The sequence below is a fragment of the Oncorhynchus mykiss genome, chromosome 16, assembly GCF_013265735.2.
Source record: "Oncorhynchus mykiss isolate Arlee chromosome 16, USDA_OmykA_1.1, whole genome shotgun sequence".
NCBI lineage: Eukaryota > Metazoa > Chordata > Actinopteri > Salmoniformes > Salmonidae > Oncorhynchus > Oncorhynchus mykiss.
Genome location: NC_048580.1, coordinates 73,540,188 through 73,556,431, shown reverse-complemented (window position 1 = coordinate 73,556,431; position 16,244 = coordinate 73,540,188). Strand labels below are relative to the sequence as shown.

The window sequence follows — 16,244 nt, the reverse complement described above, 5'->3', positions numbered from 1 at the left end:
CTCCCCTTCTCTTTATAACAGGACTGTGGTCTGTGATTAATCAACACAGACACATCAGAGACAGATCCGCCCCTTCTCTTTATAACAGGACTGTGGTCTGTGATTAATCAACACAGACACATCAGAGACAGATCCTCCCCTTCTCTTTATAACAGGACTGTGGTCTGTGATTAATCAACACAGACACATCAGAGACAGATCCTCCCCTTCTCTTTATAACAGGACTGTGGTCTGTGATTAATCAACACAGACACATCAGAGACAGATCCGCCCCTTCTCTTTATAACAGGACTGTGGTCTGTGATTAATCAACACAGACACATCAGAGACAGATCCTCCCCTTCTCTTTATAACAGGACTGTGGTCTGTGATTAATCAACACAGACACATCAGAGACAGATCCTCCCCTTCTCTTTATAACAGGACTGTGGTCTGTGATTAATCAACACAGACACATCAGAGACAGATCCGCCCCTTCTCTTTATAACAGGACTGTGGTCTGTGATTAATCAACACAGACACATCAGAGACAGATCCTCCTCTTCTCTTTATAACAGGACTGTGGTCTGTGATTAATCAACACAGACACATCAGAGACAGATCCTCCCCTTCTCTTTATAACAGGACTGTGGTCTGTGATTAATCAACACAGACACATCAGAGACAGATCCTCCCCTTCTCTTTATAACAGGACTGTGGTCTGTGATTAATCAACACAGACACATCAGAGACAGATCCTCCCCTTCTCTTTATAACAGGACTGTGGTCTGTGATTAATCAACACAGACACATCAGAGACAGATCCTCCCCTTCTCTTTATAACAGGACTGTGGTCTGTGATTAATCAACACAGACACATCAGAGACAGATCCTCCTCTTCTCTTTATAACAGGACTGTGGTCTGTGATTAATCAACACAGACACATCAGAGACAGATCCTCCCCTTCTCTTTATAACAGGACTGTGGTCTGTGATTAATCAACACAGACACATCAGAGACAGATCCTCCCCTTCTCTTTATAACAGGACTGTGGTCTGTGATTAATCAACACAGACACATCAGAGACAGATCCTCCCCTTCTCTTTATAACAGGACTGTGGTCTGTGATTAATCAACACAGACACATCAGAGACAGATCCTCCCCTTCTCTTTATAACAGGACTGTGGTCTGTGATTAATCAACACAGACACATCAGAGACAGATCCTCCTCTTCTCTTTATAACAGGACTGTGGTCTGTGATTAATCAACACAGACACATCAGAGACAGATCCTCCCCTTCTCATTATAATAGGACTGTGGTCTGTGATTAATCAACACAGACACATCAGAGACAGATCCTCCCCTTCTCATTATAACAGGACTGTGGTCTGTGATTAATCAACACAGACACATCAGAGACAGATCCTCCCCTTCTCTTTATAACAGGACTGTGGGGAACAGACTTCTATTCCAGCCCAGTAACAGATCTACTGGAGGAGCAGACTTCTATTCCAGCCCAGTAACAGATCTACTGGAGGAGCAGACTTCTATTCCAGCCCAGTAACAGATCTACTGGAGGAGCAGACTTCTATTTCAGCCCAGTAACAGATCTACTGGAGGAGCAGACTTCTATTCCAGCCCAGTAACAGATCTACTGGAGGAGCAGACTTCTATTCCAGCCCAGTAACAGATCTACTGGAGGAACATACTTCTATTCCAGCCCAGTAACAGATCTACTGGAGGAACAGACTTCTATTCCAGCCCAGTAACAGATCTACTGGAGGAGCAGACTTCTATTCCAGCCCAGTAATAGATCTACTGGAGGAGCAGACTTCTATTCCAGCCCAGTAACAGATCTACTGGAGGAACAGACTTCTATTCCAGCCCAGTAACAGATCTACTGGAGGAACAGACTTCTATTCCAGCCCAGTAATAGATCTACTGGAGGAGCAGACTTCTATTCCAGCCCAGTAATAGATCTACTGGAGGAACAGACTTCTATTCCAGCCCAGTAACAGATCTACTGGAGGAACAGACTTCTATTCCAGCCCAGTAACAGATCTACTGGAGGAACAGACTTCTATTCCAGCCCAGTAACAGATCTACTGGAGGAACAGACTTCTATTCCAGCCCAGTAACAGATCTATTGGAGGAACAGACTTCTATTCCAGCCCAGTAACAGATCTACTGGAGGAGCAGACTTCTATTCCAGCCCAGTAATAGATCTACTGGAGGAACAGACTTCTATTCCAGCCCAGTAATAGATCTACTGGAGGAGCAGACTTCTATTCCAGCCCAGTAACAGATCTACTGGAGGAACAGACTTCTATTCCAGCCCAGTAACAGATCTACTGGAGGAGCAGACTTCTATTCCAGCCCAGTAACAGATCTACTGGAGGAACAGACTTCTATTCCAGCCCAGTAACAGATCTACTGGAGGAACAGACTTCTATTCCAGCCCAGGAACAGATCTACTGGAGGAGCAGACTTCTATTCCAGCCCAGTAACAGATCTACGGGAGGAACAGACTTCTATTCCAGCCCAGTAACAGATCTACTGGAGGAACAGACTTCTATTCCAGCCCAGTAACAGATCTACTGGAGGAACAGACTTCTATTCCAGCCCAGTAACAGATCTACTGGAGGAACAGACTTCTATTCCAGCCCAGTAACAGATCTACTGGAGGAACAGACTTCTATTCCAGCCCAGTAACAGATCTACTGGAGGAACAGACTTCTATTCCAGCCCAGTAACAGATCTACTGGAGGAACAGACTTCTATTCCAGCCCAGTAACAGATCTACTGGAGGAGCATACTTCTATTCCAGCCCAGTAACAGATCTACTGGAGGAACAGACTTCTATTCCAGCCCAGTAACAGATCTACTGGAGGAGCAGACTTCTATTCCAGCCCAGTAACAGATCTACTGGAGGAGCAGACTTCTATTCCAGCCCAGTAACAGATCTACTGGAGGAGCAGACTTCTATTCCAGCCCAGTAACAGATCTACTGGAGGAACAGACTTCTATTCCAGCGCAGTAATAGATCTACTGGAGGAACAGACTTCTATTCCAGCCCAGTAATAGATCTACTGGAGGAGCAGACTTCTATTCCAGCCCAGTAACAGATCTACGGGAGGAACAGACTTCTATTCCAGCCCAGTAACAGATCTACTGGAGGAACAGACTTCTATTCCAGCCCAGTAACAGATCTACTGGAGGAACAGACTTCTATTCCAGCCCAGTAACAGATCTACTGGAGGAGCAGACTTCTATTCCAGCCCAGTAACAGATCTACTGGAGGAGCAGACTTCTATTCCAGCCCAGTAACAGCCCACTTGACTATCAACTAATCAGGTTTGATGGGTTGGCGTGCTCCAATTGTAATTGGTTTAGACAGTGTGTGTGTGTGTGTGACTTTTAAACTGTATTTGTTGTTGTTGTTTACAACATAGGTACACATATAACCCATGGTATACAACGATGTTTCCTTGTCCTCTTGGGACATTCGTCTGCAGACAGGGTTTCAGAGCTCTCAAGTATCTGAGGACAGAAAACAACAACAATTTTTTAAAAACAGGCTAAGTCATACTCAAATTAGACAGCACTGAATATTACATTGTTATCGCTCTCTAGTCTCGTAGTTTTCCCTCGCTAGGGGACTGGAACTGGAGAATTGTAAAGGTACCAGCCCAACCGAGAGCTGCCTACTCTGACACCCGGAGATGCTAATCATTTCACCCTCCTCCATGGCTGCTAGCTAGCTAGCTACCTATCTACAAATGCATTTAGAGATTGTGTTTTTAATTTACAAATGATACATACATCAATATATTTACCTAACCAATATGAAGTTAGCTAGCTGGTGATATTTAATTCGCAGTATGTACAGTTAGCTAGCTAGCTACCTATCTACAAATGCATTTAGAGTTTGTGTTTTTAATTTACAAATTATACATACATCAATATATTTATCTAACCAATATGAAGTTAGCTAGCTGGTGATATTTAATTCGCAGTATGGACAGTTAGCTAGCTAGCTACCTATCTACAAATGCATTTAGAGTTTGTGTTTTTAATTTACAAATGATACATACATCAATATATTTATCTAACCAATATGAAGTTAGCTAGCTGGTGATATTTAATATTTACGTTAAAAGCGCATTTGCGTTAGCCTGCACACTAACGTTACGTTACTATAGCATGCTAGCTAACACTACATAGTTTATCATTTTCACAACACATTTACTTACTTGACTAGTTTCTCCCACACTGCCTCCATTTCCTGGGTCCTTAGAGAAAAACTATGAGCCCTGTGCCGGGAGGTTTCCGGTGGTAGCAGAACGCAGCCGGCCGATTGGACGACACGGGGAAAATAATGTTACGACACACTGACTCCTCCAACATGGCGCCTGCTGTGGTTGCTAGGTGATTTCTGCCAGAACTGCAGCCTCTCTAGTAGAGGTGATGTATTCAACAGCTGGCGTAGACTAATGAAATGCGAGGCAGCAGGTATTAAAGGTAGGTGTGTGTGTGTGTGTGTGTGTGTGTGTGTGTGTGTGAGTGAGAGAGAGAGAGTCACATGAGCACAGAGGTGCCAGTTTAAGTTTGTTATGATGGATGAAGTTGAGACTACGGAGCACACAAGCACCAGCTGAAGTCATCATCCCTCCCTCCTTCATCCATCCTGCACACCCGCCAAGAGATGACACACGGAGACAGAGATAGGGAGACACACACACACACACACACACACACACACCTTGAGACAACATCACATTACATCCCCCAGTGTGTGGGTGTGTGTCTGTCTAGCTGTGTGTCTGGGCCCATCATCACAATAACAGACATCACAGAGGTCAGTGTGTGTGTGTGTGTGTGTGTGTGTGTGTGTGTGTGTGTGTGTGTGTGTGTGTGTGTGTGTGTGTGTGTGTGTGTGTGTGTGTGTGTGTGTGTGTAAAGCAGGCAGCATTACATTACAGCATCACGCTGGAATTCCCTGTCTGCGTACATCAAAAGCTCCTATAATAAGTCATATCAAAGAGCTGCTCTGTGTGTGTTCCTGTGTGTGTGTGTGTGTTCCTGTGTGTGTGTGTGTTTCTGTGTGTGTGTGTGTGTGTTCCTGTGTGTGTGTGTTCTTGTGTGTGTGTGTGTTTCTGTGTGTGTGTTCCAAAGAACTGGCTGCTAATTTAGCCTGAAATCACTGGTTTCTCTGAGGCGTGGCTCAGAGAGAGAGCTGCCACACTTTCACAGATGGTTTGCGTCTGTGCGTGTGTGTCTGTCTTTGTGCATGTGTGTGTATGCGTGCGGGGATGAGGAACAGAGGGACGGAGGGGGAGAGAATCACATGAGCAGGGAGAAAGACTATCTGGTTTTAGACAGAGAATCACATGAGCAGGGAGAAAGACTATCTGGTTTTAGACAGAGACAATCACCCTGCCTAGTCCTCCTTTCCTGGTGTTGAGCAAGCAGAGTTAGAGATGGCTATCAGCTTAGTGTTGCTAGGTGCTGTGTGGGGTCATAGGTTAGAGACTGATGACTATCAGCTTAATGTTGCTAGGTGCTGTGTGGGGTCAAAGGTTAGAGACTGATGACTATCAGCTTAATGTTGCTAGGTGCTGTTTGGGGTCATAGGTTAGAGCCTGATGACTATCAGCTTAATGTTGCTAGGTGCTGTTTGGGGTCATAGGTTAGAGCCTGATGACTATCAGCTTAATGTTGCTAGGTGCTGTTTGGGGTCATAGGTTAGAGACGGATGACTATCAGCTTAATGTTGCTAGGTGCTGTTTGGGGTCATAGGTTAGAGCCTGATGACTATCAGCTTAATGTTGCTAGGTGCTGTGTGGGGTCAAAGGTTAGAGTTGTGGGTTCTAGGTTAGCGCTGCGGGTTCTCGGTTAGCGCTGCGGGTTCTCGGTTAGCGCTGCGGGTTCTCGGTTAGCGCTGCGGGTTCTAGGTTAGAGCTACTGGTTCTAGGTTAGAGCTGCGGGTTCTAGGTTAGCGCTGCGGGTTCTCGGTTAGAGCTGTGGGTTCTAGGTTAGAGCTGTGGGTTCTAGGTTAGAGCTGTGGCTTCTAGGTTAGAGCTGTTGGTTCTAGGTTAGAGCTGTGGGTTCTAGGTTAGAGCTGTGGGTTCTAGGTTAGAGCTGCGGGTTCTAGGTTAGAGCTGCGGGTTCTCGGTTAGCGCTGCGGGTTCTCGGTTAGCGCTGCGGGTTCTCGGTTAGCGCTGCGGGTTCTAGGTTAGAGCTGTTGGTTCTAGGTTAGAGCTGTGGGTTCTAGGTTAGAGCTGTGGGTTCTAGGTTAGAGCTGTTGGTTCTAGGTTAGAGCTGTGGGTTCTAGGTTAGAGCTGCGGGTTCTCGGTTAGTGCTGCGGGTTCTCGGTTTGCGCTGCGAGTTCTAGGTTAGAGCTGTTGGTTCTAGGTTAGAGCTGTGGGTTCTAGGTTAGAGCTGCGGGTTCTAGGTTAGAGCTCTGAATTATATAGGTCACAGTGTCTGTTCTAGGATTATAAACCTTTCTTTCATCTCTGTAGTCGACTGTCCCCCTAAAGGAACTAAACTGATACAGTACCATTCCACAAAGGCTGCAAGTAGCAAGGTCATGAACTTCAGTACTTTCCTTGAACTTGTTTAGAGTTGGTCTCTCTCTCTGAGTGTGTGTGTTGTCTCACCTGAGGGCAGCAGCATGGTATGTGTCCACATAGTCGGAGATGAAGAGTTCTCTGCCCCTGACCACTGGGTCTGTGATGACCAGCTCCCGGCCAGAATCTGAGGAGGGAAGAGAAAACAGTCAGAGGAGGTAAAGGAGAAGAGGAGAGAAGAGGGGGATGAGGAGCAGGAGAGAGGAGAGAGGAGGAGCAGGAGAGAGGACGAGAAGAGAGAGGAGAGAGAAAAGGAAGAGAGGAGGACATGGAGCAGGAGGATGAGAGAGGAGGAGGAGCAGGAGAAAGAGAGAGGAGGAGGAGCAGGAGAAAGAGAGAGGAGGAGGAGCAGGAGAAAGAGAGGAGGAGGAGCAGGAGAAAGGAGAGCAGCGACAGGGAGAGAGGATGAGAGAGGATGAGAGAGGAGGAGGAGGATGAGAGATGAGGAGGAGGATGAAAGAGGAGGAGGACAAGGACAAGGAGCAGGAGGAGGATGAGAGAGGAGGAGGAGCAGGAGAAAGGAGAGCAGGGACAGGGAGAGAGGATAGAGTCAGGGTCATGTTTTGGCTGTAGCAGACAGAGTGAACACTATTTCAACATGTTTGGGTGGATGAGAATTGCTGCAAGTAATCAGGTAGTCAGTATTCAGGTAGTCAGACAGAATAAAAGGTGGAGCAGACAGGGTGTGTGTGTGTGTGTGTGCGTGTGTGTGCGACGGGCCACTTGTGCTGATGGCTGGGTAGTTTGTGTTCAAGGGCCCATTACAGTGCAGGTTATTTGCACTTGATGGTCCAGACATTCGCTGTCTGGCCTACAAGGTGTGTGTTACCAAGGAAACAGAGCTAATACGACTGGTTCGGTACAGTGTGTGTGTGTGTGTGTGTGTGCGCGCGTCCCGCTGGCCTGTAATCGGCTGGTCTGAAGGAGTGCCGTTACCTTGGCAACACAGCGAATGACTGGTTCAGACCAGTGTTCTGTTTGACATGTCAATCACAGCCAATAACTACATATCATGTCCGTTACAGTCAACTGTATAGTGTATTGTGTGTGTGTGTGTGCAGACATGATGCAAGAGTGTGTATTTTGGTGTGTGTGTGTGTGTCAGGGTTTCCGTTTCCATTTACAACTGCGACCTGGCCAAGATAAAGCAAAGCAGTGCGACAAAAACAACAACACAGAGTTACACATGGAATAAACAAACGTACAGTCAATAACACAATAGAAAAATCGATTTACAGTGTGTGCAAATGTAGAAGAGCAGGGAGGTAAGGCAATAAATAGGCCATAGAGGCAAAATAATTACAATTTAGCATTAACACTGGAGTGATAGATGTGCAGATATGGATGTACAAGTAGAGATACTGGGATGCAAAATAGCAACTATAAATAAATAACAATATGGGGATGAGGTAGTTGGGTGTGCTATTTACAGATGGGCTGAGGTAAGCTGGTAAGCTGCTCTAACAGCTGATGCTTAAAGTTAGAGAGGGATATTTTCCTGCTGGAGCGCGTGCTACAGGTGGGTGCTGCTATGGTGACCAGTGAGCTGAGATAAGGCGGGGCTTTACCTAGCAGAGACTTGTAGATGACCTGGAGCCAGAGGGTTTGGTGACGAATATGTAGCGAGGGCCAGCCAACGAGAGCATACAGGCCGCAGTGGTGGGTAGTATATAGCAGTTTGGGTCTAGAGTGTCACCCCCTTTGAAGAGGGGGATGACCGTGGCAGATTTCCAATCTTTGGGGAATCTCAGACGATACTAAAGAGAGGTTGAACAGGCTAGTAATAGGGGTTGCAACAATTTCGGCAGATAATTATAGAAAGAGAGGGTTCAGATTGTCTAGCCCGGCTGATTTGTAGGGGTCCAGATTTTGCAGCTCTTTCAGAACATCAGCTGTCTGGATTTGGGTGGCGGGGGGGATTTGGGCAAGTTGCTGCAAGGGGTGCAGAGCTGTTGGCCGGGGTAGCCAGGTGGAAAGCATGGCCATTGAAATTCTAAATTATAGTGGATTTATTGGTGGTGACAGTGTTTCCTATCTTCAGTGCAGTGGGCAGCTGGGAGGAGGTGCTCTTATTCTCCATGGCCTTTGCAGTGTCCCAGAACTTTTTTGAGTTTGTGCTACATGATGCAAATTTCCTGTTTGAAAAAGTTAGCATTTCATTTCCTAACTGACTGTGTGTATTGGTTCCTGACTTCCCTGAAAAGTTGCATATCGCGGGGGCTATTCGATGCTAATGCAGTACTCCACAGAATGTTTTTGTGCTGGTCAAGGGCAGTCAGGTCTGGAGTGAACCAAAGGCTATATCTGTTCTTAGTTCTGCATTTTTTGAATGGGGCATGCTTATTTAAGATGGAGAGGAAAGCACTTTTGAAGAGCAACCAGGCATCCTCTACTGACGGGATGAGGTCCATATCCTTCCAGGATACCCAGGCTAGGTCGGTTAGAAAGGCTACTGCCTCGATGCGGGCGGCCTACTGCCTCGATGCGGCTAGCCTACTGCCTCGATGCGGGCAGCCTACTGCCTCGATGCGGCTAGCCTACTGCCTCGATGCGGCTAGCCTACTGCCTCGATGCGGCTAGCCTACTGCCTCGATGCGGCTAGCCTACTGCCTCGATGCGGGCAGCCTACTGCCTCGATGCGGCTAGCCTACTGCCTCGATGCGGCTGGCCTACTGCCTCGATGCGGCTGGCCTACTGCCTCGATGCGGCTGGCCTACTGCCTCGATGCGGGCGGCCTACTGCCTCGATGCGGGCGGCCTACTGCCTCGATGCGGGCGGCCTACTGCCTCGATGCGGGCGGCCTACTGCCTCGATGCGGCTAGCCTACTGCCTCGATGCGGCCAGCCTACTGCCTCGATGCGGCCAGCCTACTGCCTCGATGCGGCCAGCCTACTGCCTCGATGCGGCTAGCCTACTGCCTCGATGCGGCTAGCCTACTGCCTCGATTCGATGCGGCTAGCCTACTGCCTCGATGCGGCCAGCCTACTGCCTCGATGCGGCTAGCCTACTGCCTCGATGCGGCTAGCCTACTGCCTCGATGCGGCTAGCCTACTGCCTCGATGCGGCTAGCCTACTGCCTCGATGCGGCTAGCCTACTGCCTCGATGCGGCCAGCCTACTGCCTCGATGCGGCTAGCCTACTGCCTCGATGCGGCCAGCCTACTGCCTCGATGCGGCTAGCCTACTGCCTCGATGCGGCTAGCCTACTGCCTCGATGCGGCTAGCCTACTGCCTCGATGCGGCTAGCCTACTGCCTCGATGCGGCCAGCCTACTGCCTCGATGCGCATCGCTGCGCTTATAATGTGAAGAAATAGTTTATCAACATTGTACTCATTGCTTTTTAACATTTTTATTTTTCTGTAGCCTAGGCGTACTGGTTGTATGAATTTGGAATCTATCGTCCCACAACTGTCCCAGAGTCTGTTTGGAACAGGCCATTTCCATTTTGACAAGTTAACCAATAGAATTGACAGCCTAAACTGTTCTACTACGGTATAGATGACATAGACTTGTGATTTTGCGAGAGGCTGCGTGCTCCTCAAACAGTGGTTGATGCATGGAGTGAAATATCTGGAGTAGCCTATCTAGCATGACTGAAAAGCGAACAGGCGCTTCCCCAAATTGAAACCGACTTGTCTCATATGCATAGACTAGTGATGTAGCGGTTTGTTACTCTTCTTATTGGCTGAGGAACAGGGGGCAGCTATTCTAACGTCTTCAAACTGTGGATCTGAATTCGGTAAGAAGGACACGTGGCGTCGCATCCTCCACTTGCATGTTCTGTTAATATAAAGTGATTTCTGTCATTCTGAGCACCGTGGGTGGACTCCCCTGAGCACTGTGGGTGGACTCCCCTGAGCACTGTGGGTGGACCCCCCTGAGCACCGTGGGTGGACGCCCCTGAGCACCGTGGGTGGACGCCCCTGAGCACTGTGGGTGGACGCCCCTGAGCACTGTGGGTGGACCCCCCCTGAGCACCGTGGGTGGACGCCCCTGAGCACCGTGGGTGGACGCCCCTGAGCACTGTGGGTGGACGCCCCTGAGCACCGTGGGTGGACGCCCCTGAGCACCGTGGGTGGACTCCCCTGAGCACCGTGGGTGGACTCCCCTGAGCACCGTGGGTGGACTCCCCTGAGCACTGTGGGTGGACTCCCCTGAGCACTGTGGGTGGACTCCCCTGAGCACCGTGGGTGGACTCCTTAAATCGGGTTACGCACCCAAATGAGTAAATTTGTCATATGTCTGGCGCCACATTTTCCCGAACGGAAACCCTGGTGTGTGTGTTTGTACGAGTCTCTCACACTCACCATTCTCATTGTTGCGGTCCTGCACCAGGTGTTGGTAGACTGAGTCAGGGACCTCTGACTGACGATAATACCATTTAACACTGAGTAACAGATGGTCTCGTTTACTCTGTGAGCGAGAGAGAGAGAGAGAGAGAGAGAGAGAGAGAGACAGAGAGAGACAGAGACAGAGAGAGCGACCGAGAGAGAGAGAGAGCGAGAGAGAGAGAGAGAGTGAGAGAGAAAGAGAGAAAGAAAGAGGGCGAGAGAGAAAGAAAGAGAGAGGGAGAGAGAGAAAGAAAGAAAGAAAGAGAGAAAGAGACAGAAAGAGAGAGAGAGAGAGAACAAATTTAGAAAAAACAGGCTCCAATAAAATAAACAGACAGTTGTTTGTTAACAGCGTCACGCATTGATGTGTTGGCAGACAGGCATAGAAAATATCACCCTATGCCCTACATAGTGCACTACTTTTGACCAGAGCCCCCATGGTCCCTAGTCTAAAGTAGTGCACTGCATAGGGAATAGGGTGATATTTGGGATAAAGATCACCGAGCCGTGCTGCCGCTGCTTTCTGCTTGTTATCCTGCCCTAGTCGCTCAGCCGGCTGCTGCCAAAAAGCCCACAGTGAAACCAGCTCAATTAAAAAGGGACTGGAGAGCATTTAGCTGCTTTAATGAAGTCCACAGATCAGATATTAGAAGCCTCCAGGTGTAGAAGTCGGGGGAAAGGACTGGCAAAGTTACTGAGCTATATTCCTCTTCAAATAAACTTATACTTGCTATCTCAAACCTAACGTAATAATTCAACCAATCAGAGTGCCAAAACAACAATCTAGAAAACCCTACATGGGGCAAATCCTTAGTGACATGCCACCCACTGGTCATCTGTGGTACTACAGCTCCCACCCTCAACTGCAGTACCACTAGATCGCCACTGAGCAGCAGCACTGAGTCACAGAGAGAGCTTCCGGAGGCTTGAATAAAGGGAGTATAAGCCTGGCCAGGCCAGGGAGAAGGACGAAAAGGGCACAACACTGTTTTCATTCCCCAACATTAAACATTTATTGTGCCTTCACACGAGCCCAACTGACCGTCGAGAGGTTTTAAAAGAACATTAAAGAGACCACAGCTAGGAGCGATGCTACTACACACACAAATACAAACACACTCACACACAGTCCTTTGGGAGAAGCCAGATATCACAGCCATATTTATAAACAGGGCTAGCCCACAGAACCACCATTGAGAGGGAGGGAGAGGGGAGAAATAGAGGGAGGGAGAGAGGGAGGGAGAAGGGGAGCGTTAGAGGGAAGGATTAGGGTAGAGAGAGGGGGAGGGAGAAGGGTAGAGAGAGGGGGAGGGAGAAGGGTAGAGAGAGGGGGAGGGAGAAGGGTAGAAAGAGAGGGAGAGAGAGAGGGAGGGAGGGAGGCAGAAGGAGAGGGAGGGAGGCAGAAGGAGAGGGAGGGAGGCAGAAGGAGAGGGAGGGAGGCATAAGGGGAGGGAGAGAGGGAGGCAGGAGGGGAGGGAGAGAGGGAGGCAGGAGGGGAGGGAGAGAGGGAGGCAGGAGGGGAGGGAGAGAGGGAGGCAGAAGGGGAGGGAGAGAGGGAGGCAGAAGGGGAGGGAGAGAGGGAGGCAGAAGGGGAGGGAGAAGGGTAGAGAGAGAGGGAGGGAGAAGGGTAGAGAGAGAGGGAGGGAGAAGGGTAGAGAGAGAGGGAGGGAGAAGGGTAGAGAGAGGGAGGGAGAAGGGTAGGGAGGGAGGGAGAAGGGTAGGGAGGGAGGCAGAAGGGGAGGGAGGCAGAAGGGGAGGGGGAGGGAGGCAGAAGGGGAGGGGGGAGGGAGGCAGAAGGGGAGGGGGGAGGGAGGCAGAAGGGGAGGGGGGGGGGCAGAAGGGGAGGGAGGGAGACAGAAGGGGAGGGACAGGAAGAAGGGAAGGGAGGGAGGCAGAAGGGTAGAGGGGAGGTAGAGGGAGGCAGAAGGGTAGAGGGGGGGGGGTAGAGGGAGCTCAATGTGTGAAGGAGCGTGAGGTCAGTGCGTAACGGAGCGTGAGGTCAGTGCGTGACAGAGCGTGAGGTCAGTGCGTGATGGAGCGTGAGGTCAGTGCGTAACAGAGCGTGAGGTCAGTGCGTGACGGAGCGTGAGGTCCGTGTGTGACGGAGCGTGAGGTCCGTGCGTGACAGAGCGTGAGGTCCGTGCGTGACGGAGCGTGAGGTCAGTGCGTAACAGAGCGTGAGGTCAGTGCGTAACAGAGCGTGAGGTCCGTGCGTGACGGAGCGTGAGGTCCGTGCGTGACGGAGCGTGAGGTCCGTGCGTGACGGAGCGTGAGGTCAGTGTGAAGACATTTCAAGTCTGTTGAGTGTGGTCTTCTGTTGAGTAATTTTTTAATTTATTTTTATTTCACCTTTAATTAACCAGGTAGGCAAGTTGAGAACAAGTTCTCATTTACAACTGCGACCTGGCCAAGATAAAGCAAAGCAGTTTGACACATACAACAACAACAGAGTTACTCATGGAATTAACAAACATACAATACACAATACAGTAGAAAAAGTCTATATACAGTGTGTATAAATGAGGTAGGATAAGGGAGGTAAGGCAATAAATAGGCCAAAGTAATTCATATTTAGCAATTAAACACTGGAATGGTAGATGTGCAGAAGATGAATGTGCAAGTAGAGATACTGGGGTGCAACGGAGTAAGAAAAATAAATAAATACAGTATGGGGATGAGGTAGTTGGATGGGTTATTTAGAGATGGGCTATGTATGACAGCTGGTGCTTAAAGCTAGTGAGGGAGATATGAGTCTCTTCTAGCTTCAGTGATGTTTGCAGTTCATTCCAGTCATTGGCAACAGAGAACTGGAAGGAGAGGCAGCCAAAGGAAGAATTGGCTTTGGGGGTGACCATATAACCTGCTGGAGTACGTGCTACAGGTGGGAGCTGCTATGGTGACCAATGAGCTGAGATAAGGCAGGGTATTACCTAGCAGAGACTTGTAGATGACCTGGAGCCAGTGGGTTTGGTGACGAATATGTAGCGAGGGCCAGCCAACGAGAGCATACAGGCCGCAGTGGTGGGTAGTATATGGGGCTTTGGACGGATGGCACCGTGATAGACTGCATCCAATTTGCTGAGTAGAGTGTTGGAGGCTATTTTGTAAATGACATCGCCGAAGTTGAGGATCGGTAGGATAGTCAGTTTTACGAGGGTATGTTTGAATGATGCTTTCTTGCGAAATAAGAAGCCGATTCTAGATTTAACTTTGGATTGGAGATGTTTGATATGGGTCTGGAAGGAGAGTTTACAGTCTAACCAGACACCTAAGTATTTGTAGTTGTCCACGTATTCTAAGTCGGAGCCGTCCAGAGTAGTGATGTTGGACAGGCGGGTAGGTACAGGTAGAGATCGGTTGAAGAGCATGCATTTAGTTTTACTTGTATTTAAGAGCAATTGGAGGCCACGGAAGGAGAGTTGTATGGCATTGAAGCTCGTCTGGAGGTTAGTTAACACAGTGTCCAAATAAGGGCCAGAAGTATACATAAAGGTGTCGTCTGCGTAGAGGTGGATCAGAGACTCACCAGCAGCAAGAGCGACATCATTGATGTATACAGAGAGTCGGTCCGAGAATTGAACCCTGTGTCACCCCCATAGAGACTGCCAGACAACAGGCCCTCTGATTTGACACACTGAACTCTGAGAAGTAGTTGGTGAACCAGACGAGGCAATCATTTGAGAAACCAAGGCTGTTGAGTCTGCCGATAAGAATGTGGTGATTGACAGAGTCGAAAGCCTTGGCCAGGTCGATGAATACGGCTGCACAGTATTGATCGATGGCAGTTATGATGTCGTTTAGGACCTGGAGCGTGGCTGAGGTGCACCCATGACCAGCTCTGAAACCAGATTGCATAGCGGAGAAGGTACGGTGGGATTCGAAATGGTCGGTGATCTGTTTGTTAACTTGGCTTTTGAAGACCTTAGAAGGGCAGGGCAGGATAGATATAGGTCTGTAGCAGTTTGGGTCAAGAGTACCCCTTTTAAAAGGGGGATGACCGCGGCAGATTTCCAATCTTTGGGAATCTCAGACGATACTAAAGAGAGGTTGAACAGGCTAGTAATAGGGGTTGCAACAATTTCGGCAGATAATTATAGAAAGAGAGGGTTCAGATTGTCTAGCCCGGCTGATTTGTAGGGGTCCAGATTTTGCAGCTCTTTCAAAACATCAGCTATCTGGAGAAATGGGAGAGGCTCGGGCGAGTTGCTGTGGGGGGTGCAGGGCTGTTGACCGGGGCAGGGGTAGCCAGGTGGAAAGCATGGCCAGCCGTAGAATAATGCTTATTGAAATTCTCAATTATAGTGGATTTATCGGTGGTGACAGAGTTTCCTAGCCTCAGTGCAGTGGGCAGCTGGGAGGAGGTGCTCTTATTCTCCATGGACTTTGCAGTGTCCCAGAACTTTTTTGTGTTTGTGCTGCAGGATGCAAATTTCAGTTTGAAAAAGCTAGCCTTAGCTGTCCTAACTGCCTGTGTATATTGGTTCCTAACTTCCCTGAAAAGTTGCATATCGCGGGGGCTATTCGATGCTAATGCAGAACACCACAGGATGTTTTTGTGCTGGTCAAGGGCAGTCAGGTCTGGAGTGAACCAAAGGCTATATCTGTTCTTAGTTCTGCATTTTTTGAAGGGGTCATGCTTATTTAAGATGGTGAGGAAGGCACTTTCAAAGAATAACCAGGCATCCTCTACTGACGGGATGAGGTTAATATCCTACCAGGATACCCCGGCCAGGTTGATTAGAAAGGCCTGCTCGCTGAAGTGTTTTAGGGAGCGTTTGACAGTGATGAGGGGTGGTCGTTTGACTGCAGACCCATTATGGATGCAGGCAATGAGGCAGTGATCGCTGAGATCTTGGTTGAAGACAGCAGAGGTGTATTTGGAGAGCAAGTTGGTTAGGATGATATCTATGAGGGTGCCCGTGTTTACGGATTTGGGGTTGTACCTGGTGGGTTCATTGATAATTTGTGTGAGATTGAGGGCATCTATCTTAGATTGTAGGATGGCTGGGGTGTTAAGCATGTTCCAGTTTAGGGCACCTAGCAGCACGAACTCTGAAGATAGATGGGGGCAATCAATTCACATATGGTGTCCAGGGCAGAGCTGGGGGCAGAGGGTGGTCTATAGCAAGCGGCAACAGTGAGAGACTTGTTTCTGGAAAGGTGGATTTTTAAAAGTAGAAGCTCAAATTGTTTGGGTACAGACCTGGATAGTAGGAGAGAACTCTGCAGGCTATCTCTGCAGTATATTGCAACACTGCCCCCTTTAGGAGTTCTAACTTGTTGTAAAAATGTTATAGTT

At 48.8% G+C, this 16,244-nt stretch overlaps 1 protein-coding gene across 8 annotated transcripts in view; it reads right to left on the bottom strand.

The window, feature by feature from the left end:
• The window catches only part of LOC110491178 (arginine-glutamic acid dipeptide repeats protein), a 336,789-nt gene that overhangs the window by 104,459 nt on the left and 216,086 nt on the right, over nt 1-16,244 (bottom strand). For all 8 annotated transcript variants that reach the window (XM_036947766.1, XM_036947767.1, XM_036947770.1 and 5 more), the window contains 2 exons: nt 10,922-11,027; nt 6,645-6,741 (listed from right to left, as the gene is read on the bottom strand). In XM_036947766.1, the coding sequence (XP_036803661.1) occupies nt 6,645-6,741; nt 10,922-11,027 (203 nt within the window). The remainder of the gene's footprint in view (nt 1-6,644; nt 6,742-10,921; nt 11,028-16,244) is intronic.